General features: G+C 32.2%; 1 protein-coding gene and 1 pseudogene across 3 annotated transcripts; one reads left to right on the forward strand and one right to left on the reverse strand.

Moving 5' to 3' along the window:
• The first annotated feature begins 1,340 nt into the window (after positions 1 to 1,340).
• LOC110885573 (pre-mRNA-splicing factor syf2) lies at positions 1,341 to 6,540 on the forward strand. Of its 3 annotated transcripts, none has more exons than XM_022133271.2 (6): positions 1,341 to 1,441; positions 1,837 to 1,981; positions 2,802 to 3,004; positions 3,100 to 3,340; positions 5,946 to 6,082; positions 6,162 to 6,540. In XM_022133271.2, the coding sequence occupies exons 2-6, from the start codon at positions 1,858 to 1,860 to the stop codon at positions 6,387 to 6,389; spliced, it is 933 nt and encodes a 310-aa protein (XP_021988963.1). In that variant the 5' UTR covers positions 1,341 to 1,441; positions 1,837 to 1,857; the 3' UTR covers positions 6,390 to 6,540. The 3 variants fall into 3 exon arrangements, with proteins under 3 accessions (XP_021988963.1, XP_021988965.1, XP_021988964.1); XM_022133273.2 differs by having other exon boundaries at positions 1,440 to 1,529; XM_022133272.2 differs by lacking the exon at positions 1,341 to 1,441 and adding an exon at positions 1,513 to 1,735.
• Positions 6,541 to 9,257: 2,717 nt separating this feature from the next.
• LOC110882389 lies at positions 9,258 to 9,981 on the reverse strand (annotated as a pseudogene).
• Between the last annotated feature and the right edge of the window lie 560 nt (positions 9,982 to 10,541).

The following is a 10,541-nucleotide window of genomic DNA, read 5'->3' on the forward strand; positions in this document are numbered from 1 at the left end:
TTGAAGAAAATGTGTTGGTTTATTAATTTGCAAAAATAGTTTCAAGATATAGCCCAGGATATCAAGCTATATCAACAATCAAACAATGAGCAGAAATGTAAAGGTTGACACGAGATATACGAGGAACGCCCTTGATCAATCTAGATCTCCGGCATAAAACCTCGGGAGCTGACAATCGTCGGCTGCCTTGTTCTTCTTATTACTTCAAAATTCAGGATACAGTGCAGGATATTGTACAGATCAGCTAAGTGTTACAATGAATTTCGAGTATAAGTGTTTGGTGAGTGTGATTGCGAGTGATTGTAGCTGTTAAGAGAGTGAAAAAAGTAAGTGAAGTTGTGTGTTTCTATCGATCCGTACACTCCTATTTATAGTAAACAGAAATAACAATCTATCCTATAATCTTGGGGAACTTCGAATATTCCCTTTTGACCGTTATAGTCCTCTTCCTCAGGCTTCCAACGTCTTTCTTCGAACTGCCATGACCGAGTCTTCAGGAAGACCGAGCCTTGTGAACGTTATAAGCTTGCAGCCGCAACCTGCACGTGATTAATTAGTAGCTATCAGAATACTGCATCAGGATGTTACAAATATCCTGATCCGGTATCCTGGTCATAATAAAAAACAACAAAGTCAGGATATAATCCAGGATATGAGTTCAGAAAACCACCCACAACAGCAGCTAAGGACGCCTAAGGGCGCATTTAGCATTGGAGATAGTCTAATAATTATATTAAAACTTAAGGATTTAAGTGTAATAAGTTTAAGAACTAAAAAATAAATAATGTTTAAAAGACCAAATTACCCTCGTTTACTTTAGAGATCTATTATATATTATATATTATATATTATATATTGTTTTCGAGAGATGATGAATAGTAAGTTTATTTTTATAATAATATATAGTTTTTTATTATTTTATTATTTGGTTATTTAATATATTATAAAAGTTTATTATTATATTTACTTTTAATAACATATTTTCCTTTTTTTTAAAACATATATTTCCTTTACCTTTTTAATAATTATTTTTTTTCTTTTTTTGAACATATATTAATTTATCGATTAATTTGATACTTCTTTAATAAGTTACGTTTGTAACTTTTTTCTAAAAATTTAAGTACGTAGTTGTGCTTGATTTCTTTCCCTGACATTCCGTTATAGGTTTTGTTAAAAACAAGGTTATACTCAAAATAAAGTATTTATTTGGTATCATAAAACGGTACGTTAATAAACTAAATCGTTCTAATGGTTTCACTTTCTAAACAACATGTTTTATTTTCAAATCACGTTTGTTTTACGTTATCATTTGCTCGGTTTCGCTGCAACGCAATATAAAAAAACTTATTAATTAATTTTTATAGGCTCAGAAGCTAATACACAAACGGTGTTAAATATCTAATCGCGAGGGTTTCCGGCACTCTTCTTCCGATATTCCAAGGTATTTCCCTATTCGATTACCGAACTGTGATGATGTAGATACATATAAATCGCTGTATATATCTTCTACGTTGCACCAATATCTACATGTAATCGCAGCCTGTGTTGATTTTGAATTTGTGTTCTAACAAGTTGTTATTAGATCTAGGGTTTCTACAAAACTAGCATCTTAGGGTTTTTGATTGGTTAAATCTCGAGTCTAGTTACGTTCGGATGTGTTCGTATCGTTTTGCCCTAATTACTGATTAATTTTTTGAGCCCTATGTAGTTAGTTGCACAGGGTGGTTTGTGATGTGTATGTTTTTCTTTGTTTGATTTGATTCTGTTACTATTGATTTATAGATATAGCTTTTGGAGTGATTTGTGAAAATTTATCTTCTTTTTCGCCGTCTGCAGGAATATACACAGCCGAAAAAGATGACTGGTAAAACCGGAGTACATCCGGATTGCAGAAATTCGTCAAATCCGTACCATGAATGTTCTGAATTTTGCTTCAAGTTTATTGCTGAGGCCAAGAAATTGGCTGCTAAAAATGAACCAGGTAAGTGTAATTAGTTAAATGTACACGTTTTGTTTCGTGTGGTTTGGTTTCTAACTAGTGGCATTCTCTGTAGCTTATTGCTTTGTGTTCCCGTTACACTTCAGTTTGCTCATAGTTTGTACTGTTTAACTATCTTTACCAAATGCTTGTTTCGTATGAAGATGTGCAACATGTGTTCTTTTTCAAATTTAAAATACTGAAACGAGTCAAGTCATGTGAGAGTCTGAGAGATGGCTTTGTTTTTGGTCAGTTAGAAAATATTTTGAACTTCTATTTAGTGCTCTCTATCTCTCCGCTTAGTTGTTATCAAGGGGAATCTGAAGTTAGACACGTTCTTAAATTACAATTCACATTTGAGTGATTAATGCATGTTGCTTTATCAATTTGGGGGAACATGAATTTGGTACACAAAGTAAAAAACTTATGTTAAGATGAAGAAATTAAGGGATATGGAGATGATTGATTAAAAGTTTGACCATTGTTGTCAATAGGGAGCGTAGCGATCGCTATAGCGCGCTACGTAGCGTATATGTCTAGGCTCGCTATTAGGGTTGTAGCAATTTATTTATTTATTTTTTTTAATAGAAATAGCAATTAAATATAGCTATAAATTAGCTGGATTTTAGGTTTTTGTTAAATATACATGTATGATAGCATATATACCAGCGTATTTTGATATAACATACATATAATTTTTTTCTAGTGTATCGCTATTTATAAAATAGTTGCGCGCCATTTATCTATACCTATGTAGCATATAGGTACCTTATCGCTATTCGCCATTAACAACCATGAGTTTGACTTCTTGTTATAATCTTAGCTGGCTTGAAAGCTGAAACCAGAAGCTCTCAACCGACTTCAATTACAACATCTGTTCAAACTGAGCTCCCAGATAATGAAAAAAGTGAACCTGATGATCTTCCAAGTGGCGATGACAACACCACCACTGAGGATCAACCACAAGTGGACTTCACTAAGCTTACAGGGAAACAAAAGAAGCTATTTGAGTTGAGGCTGAAGATGGTAACTGCTTTTTTTCTACTTGTAGTAATGTTTTACGACATTTTTTATGTGTCAAGAGTATAATCATATATGTATGTTTGATCGTATATGTGCAGAACGAGGCAAGGAAAGCCAATCAAAGTGCCATGGTGGCAGAAAAGAAAAGAAAGGATGGTCCACAAGAGTCGAGGGGAATTTCAAAACAGAAGTGGTTGGATGAGAGGAAGAAGAAGATCGGGAAACTTCTAGATGCAAACGGGTTGGATATGAAAGAAGCATATATGTTAGATACGCAGCAGGTGGCAGAAACAAAGTACAAAAAATGGGAGAAGGAACCTGCTCCAGCTGGTTGGGATGGTATGTGTTTTCATATTCATTTATCTGCTATCAACAATTCATTAAATATGTCTAGTATGAATTTTGTTTCAGTGAAATATACGCTGGCCTTGATCATTACATTTGGTTTAGCATCAAGTTAGAATTTTTGGAAGAGTAAAATGACATTTTCGTCCTTGAGGTTTGGCCAGTTTTGCGATTTTCGTCCAAAGGTTTGTTTTTTCACATCCGGATCCAAAAGGTTTAAAATCTTGCCATTTTCATCTGGCTCGTTAGCTCCATCCATTTTTCTCCGTTAAGTCAGGAGAATTTTCTTCTTTTTTTGTAAACTTAAAGGGCAATTCGGTCTTTTTCAGGGGTATTCGGTCTTTTTACCAAAAGTGAAAAACCGCATTGCTCTTTAAGTTAGCAAAAAGACGAAAATTCCCCCAACTCAACGGAGAAAAATGAATGGAGTTAACGAGCCAGATGAAAATGGCAAGATTTCAAACCTTTTGGAGCCAGATGCAGAAAAACAAACCTTTGGACGAAAGTCACAAAACTGGCCAACCTTAGGGCATAGTTGTCAATAGCGGCCGCTATAGCGCGCTATGTAGCGAGGCAACCAAGTGTCGCTATCTGGGTCATAGCGTGAATAGCGACAGTTAGGTTTTTTTTTGATGTAAATAGCAATTAGATATAGCTGGATTTATAGGTTTTTGTTAAATATACATGTAAAGTAGCATATATACCTAGGTATTCTGATATAATATACATATAAAAAATTTCAAAATTCTTTTTCTAGTGTGTCGCTATTTATAAAATAGCGGTCGCTATTCGCAATGTAGCATATAGGTCCCTTGTCGCTATTCGCTATTAACAACTATGCCTTGGGGACGAAAATGACATTTTACTCATTTTGCACTAATAGAAACATATCTATACTATATAATAAAAGAAACCTGTTTTGGGACACTTGTCATTCTCTCATTTAATTGATTAAAATTATTAATAATACTAATAATAATAATAATATTTAATCTAATCTAATACAAATAATAATAATATTTAATCTAATCTAATACAAATTCTTATTATTAATTCAATAACCTGTTGTAACTAAAATTATATTATATATTATATATAGTATAGATTAGAGAAGCTTAGGAATAGTAACATAGATTATGAATTTGAATATGATTATTTATGGATAACTTTAACCGGTCATTAATATAATATATAAATAAATAGGTGAACTTAGGAACTTAAAGATATTGTGAACATATTCAATACATACATCTATATCTTCTATACTGTATAATAAAAGAAACCTGTTTTGAGATACTTTTCATTCTCTCATTTAATTGATTAAAATTATTAATAATACTACTAATAATAATAATAATAATAATATTTAATCTAATCTAATACAAATAATAATAATATTTAATCTAATCTAATACAAATTCTTATTATTAATTCAATAACCTATTGTTAAACTAAAACTTCAATAGAATCTTAAATCCTAGCTAAACAAGTTTCGAAATTCATAATAATATTAATATGTTAGACTAAATATATTATTGATATATATATATATAAAATATATTAGAGCCGTCTTATCGAACTCTACGACATTAATTAATATGTTGTCATTCTCTCATTTAATTGATTAAAATTATTAATAATACTAATAATAATAATAATATTTAATCTAATCTAATACAAATAATAATAATATTTAATCTAATCTAATACAAATTCTTATTATTAATTCAATAACCTGTTGTAACTAAAATTATATTATATATTATATATAGTATAGATTAGAGAAGCTTAGGAATAGTAACATAGATTATGAATTTGAATATGATTATTTATGGATAACTTTAACCGGTCATTAATATAATATATAAATAAATAGGTGAACTTAGGAACTTAAAGATATTGTGAACATATTCAATACATACATCTATATCTTCTATACTGTATAATAAAAGAAACCTGTTTTGAGATACTTTTCATTCTCTCATTTAATTGATTAAAATTATTAATAATACTAATAATAATAATAATAATAATAATAATAATAATAATTAATCTAATCTAATACAAATAATAATAATATTTAATCTAATCTAATACAAATTCTTATTATTAATTCAATAACCTATTGTTAAACTAAAACTTCAATAGAATCTTAAATCCTAGCTAAACAAGTTTCGAAATTCATAATAATATTAATATGTTAGACTAAATATATTATTGATATATATATATAAAATATATTAGAGCCGTCTTATCGAACTCTACGACATTAATTAATATGTACGGGTTGATGGGTTACATTTATATTAACTCATTTATGTCAATATGGTATGTAAATGTCTCTGTCTTTGTTTTGCATTTACAGGAAATATCTATGCTATATAGTTTAAATTGTTCAACCCGTGTAACACACGGGGAACTAACCTAGTTGGTTATATTCAAATTTAGAATTTTGAAAGAGTTGAAGTGCGTATGAATCCGGCCGGACATGTTTAAATACAGGCCACAAATCTGGACCTTCGGCTGTTTATTTTCTTTTTTTTCATTACCTGTGATTAGAGAACTCACCAGTACCCTGCTAACCTACAATTTTGAACAGTGTTTAATCAGAAAACCTTGTATGATGCGCACAAGAAAAGGACAAAGAAGATTGACGTTGATCTTGAAGAATACAACAGAATGAAGGAAGCAGATCCTGAGTTTTACAGAGAAGCTTCAAGTCTGCAATATGGAAAGGTAAATCAGGAAATCAAATTTCTCGTGTTTTTGTTATTATTATTTTGATAAAAAAATAAACATGTTTGTACATCAATAGGCACCTAAAGTTTCAGAGGATAAGATTGAAAGGATGGTGAAGGAGCTAAGGGACAAAGATGAGAAGAGGAATGCGTTTAGTAGGAGAAGAAGATTTCATGAAGAGAAGGACATCGACTCCATTAATGACCGTAACGAGCATTTCAATAAGAAGATTGAACGCGCGTTTGGCAGATACACGCTCGAGATCAAGAACAATCTCGAGAGAGGAACTGCTTTGCCTGATTGATTCGAAGGTATTTGCGTTTCTTGCATACTTTTCATGTGTAACAATAGTTGAATGTGCGCTTTCGTTACTGGATTGTAAGCAGATATTGTAAGTCTTAAGCAATGATAGCAACTTGTGTATTTTGGTATTAATTTAAGACACTGCCTTGCTACGTTTTGGGTACTTTTGGCAACTGGGGTGGTCATAAACCGTTGAAACGCCTATACATAAGCAAATTAGCTGGTTTGATTAGTTTGAGATTTATACTGCTTGAAATATGGAAACCGAGCATTTAAACCAAACTGGTCATATGCCTTTATTTTTTAATCTTTTTTTTTTTTTTTTCATTTTTTGGATATGCCGTTATACATATATATATTTATAATATACATAAAACATCTTGTAACAGTTTCAAAAGTGCAACACAAACTTGCTGTTTTGAATTTTTCCGAAAAAAGGGGTTCAAACCGCCCAACTTTGGCAACCAACCAACCTGGCCTGTTAGGTTTGTTATTTTTTAAAACTGTAGCGAGTGGTCCAATCTAGAGTTTTTGTAACTCAAATCGGACTGGACTGTGAACACTGAACATCTCACAATGAGCTTTTCATGACCTTTTAAGTGTTTGGTCTTTAAAAAGCTTCATGTCGGGTTTTAGCTAGTAACCAATGTCATCAGAACTGATGACACAATGGCAGTTTAAATCAGGATATATGGATCGTTTTGCATTGGACTTCTCGGGTTTTTATGTTTTATGGTTGACCTGGTAACTCGGCTTGAGCAGGTGTTGAGGTGTTCCAGCCTTCCATACTTCCACAACACTGCCATTGTTCTGGTTCTTATGTCGATTGTTGTCAATGGGCTCTTATTTTTTGATGGTGTTCGGCACTTCCAATCATCGCATGGTGGACACCTAATTGTTTTTAACTGGGTCACAATTTTTGGTCTTCGTTTGCTTATGAAAAAGGTGTTTTACCAGTTTGGGTGAAGGGTATTCTACAAATCGAATAATGATGTTTTGAATTAATCGAATCGAATTTTTCAAATATTTATTTTTCATTTGAATTCGTATTCGACTAAAATTTGATTTACTCGAATATTATGCCTAGTTCAAAAGAAACTCGAATTCAAATTTCGATTTAATTCAAATTCACACAAATAAATTATTTGTACTTTTAACTTCAAAACTACTACAAACCAACTATAAGGGCTTTTAGTGTTCCAAATTTAGAAGGTTTTATTTCCATGTGTATATTTGAATTCGAAGTTGGAAATATAAATTTGTATTTTGTTCGAACTCGGATAATTGAAAACCGATTTCAAAGCTAGATAATCAAATTTAAATTGATTCGATCGAATTTCGAATCCGAATCAAATACAGAACACTCCTAGTTCGAGTTTGCTATTGGTGGGATTTACTGAATACGATGATGATGCTGATGATGTTGTGTCGAAACAATTTGAACCCAACCTAACCCATAGACTTGAAACAGAGTTTGGATTTTTTTTTTTTTTTTGTTAAAACCTGGTTAAACTTGACCCGCTCTGTTTTTAAAAAAACAACCGTCATAAAACAACTACATAACAGTTAAAAAAACATTTTTTTTACGATTTTACATATTTTTTAAACAACTATGCTATCAACCCTAGATGAATCAGTTTGGATAGGAACATAGGTTAGGGTTTTTCTTTTAAAAAACTGGGTTCTAACCCAACCTGGGCTTACCAAAACACGGTTCTGACCCATGTTGATCAAACCAAAACCGTGTTTTAACTTGATCCGGTTTGGCAAAAAAACCCGATCATGAATTTTTTGCCAAGTCTTTGATTTGTTTTGTATTCAAGAAATCTAAAAGTAAAATGAAAACAAAAATTGAAAAGAATAGAGAAAAAAAACAATAACTAAATATAACCCAGTTAAAGCTGGCATTGTTCAAGTAAATAAATATTGTTTCACACAGATAAAACTGTAAAAGTTCCTTACACAACCCGGTAGCAGTTTCATAAACCGCTAGACCCGGCCAAACACCAAACCAAAGAAAATCGTTTGGTTTTTAAATTTATAAGCTTTGGTTTTGGCAGTTTCAACAATCCAGGTCGTCCTTGTAAACCAAATTTTCAGCAAAACTAAACGAACTGCCGTTGGCAGCTTGGCCAAAACATTTCATCAAAACCACAAGAAATGAACCAAAACCAATGTTGTAGAAGGCGTTAGTCACCGCCTAGGGATTAGTCGGTATTAACAGGTATTAATAGGGATGAACTTTTAATGTATAATTTTTCAAATTTATATATATAACATTAGTTTATGTTTTTTATGTATAAATTTATAAGTTTGGGGACTAAATATAACCTAGTAAAGATGTAGGGGGTTAAATGTTAAATATTTAAACATAATAAACCCTAATTCCCATCCGTTCATCTCATACGCGGTCTCTCCCTCCTTCACTCACCAGACGCACAGTAAAATACAAACCCTAGCCCCAATTTTGACCGTTCATTGCATTGATCTTTGTTCGAAATAAGGTAAGAATGCGTTCCACATGATTGATTTGGTTCAATTTGACCTAATTTTGGGCGATTTTGGGCCAATTTTGACTTTGACCGCCTAGATTTGCCGATTTGGCCAAATCCAGGCGACAGGCCTCCGATGACCGACTAATCGCCGCCTAAAAATGATTTCTACAACATTGACCAAAACAAAAATCATGAGAGCACAACACTGAAACCAAACATGATTTCGCAGAACCAGTCAACCAAAAGGATGATCCAAAAATCCAAACGATTCCTTCAAATAGAATCTGATTTCGAACAAAGACCAAACAATTTGTTAAAAAATTAAGACCAAAAAAATAAAAACAGCAGAATTCAAACAGAGACCAAATTAAGGATGTTTGAAGTTTCTAGGAAAAACACAAAAGAATCCACATTACACCACCACCACCACCACCACCACTTGCATTATAAAATAAATTTAGTTTAGCAAACTTGATTTAATTTTACTCGAACGCCCATGCATTCTCCCTGTGAACCTCCTCTTCTTCCTCCGATGTGAAATCATTCTTGATGTTGAACGTTTTGCGCAGGTGTCTTTCCCTTGATCATGTCTGCCACTGTTTGGCAAGTTAGATCCAGCAAGCTCTTGATGTTTAGATAATTAGCATCCTGAATCAAACAATTACTATTAGTTAGCACCCAAATAATACCGGCAACCACTAGTTAGTGCCCCAAATGAAATGAAATGCTATTGCAGTTGTTGGAAACAACAAGATAAAATAAATATTAATCAGAAAACAATAATAGAAAGAAGCGAACCAGAATTAGTTCAAACAAAGTGCTCTCTGATTGACTTTAACAAAGTCGGCATCAAAGGCTTTGAGATCATCTTCAGGAGGCGGGTTGTTGGGTGAGTTGACGTGCTTCTTGCAATACTCAATGACCTTGGAAAGAATGTTGCTGGTGACGTTGGGGAGGGGGATGGTGGTGTCGGCATAGTCGTCTTCGATCATGTGCTTGATTGTTTGTGACTCCAACGTCACCGATTCTTCCACCTCGAAGGTTTCTCCATCGGAGCTTTTCAGAATGATCATCTTTGATGATGATGATGACATGCTGGAGGGTACACTAATCCTAGATAGATAGATAGATAGATAGATAGATAGATAGATAGATAGATAGATAGATAGATAGATAGATAGATAGATAGATAGATAGATAGATAGATAGATAGATAGATAGATAGATAGATAGATAGATAGATAGATAGATAGATAGATAGATAGATAGATAGATAGATAGATAGATAGATAGATAGATAGATAGATAGATAGATAGATAGATAGATAGATAGATAGATAGATAGATAGATAGATAGATAGATAGATAGATAGATAGATAGATAGATAGATAGATAGATAGATAGATAGATAGATAGATAGATAGATAGATAGATAGATAGATAGATAGATAGATAGATAGATAGATAGATAGATAGATAGATAGATAGATAGATAGATAGATAGATAGATAGATAGATAGATAGATAGATAGATAGATAGATAGATAGATAGATAGATAGATAGATAGATAGATAGATAGATAGATAGATAGATAGATAGATAGATAGATAGATAGATAGATAGATAGATAGATAGATAGATAGATAGATAGATAGA

Source organism: Helianthus annuus, chromosome 10, assembly GCF_002127325.2.
Source record: "Helianthus annuus cultivar XRQ/B chromosome 10, HanXRQr2.0-SUNRISE, whole genome shotgun sequence".
Lineage (NCBI taxonomy): Eukaryota > Viridiplantae > Streptophyta > Magnoliopsida > Asterales > Asteraceae > Helianthus > Helianthus annuus.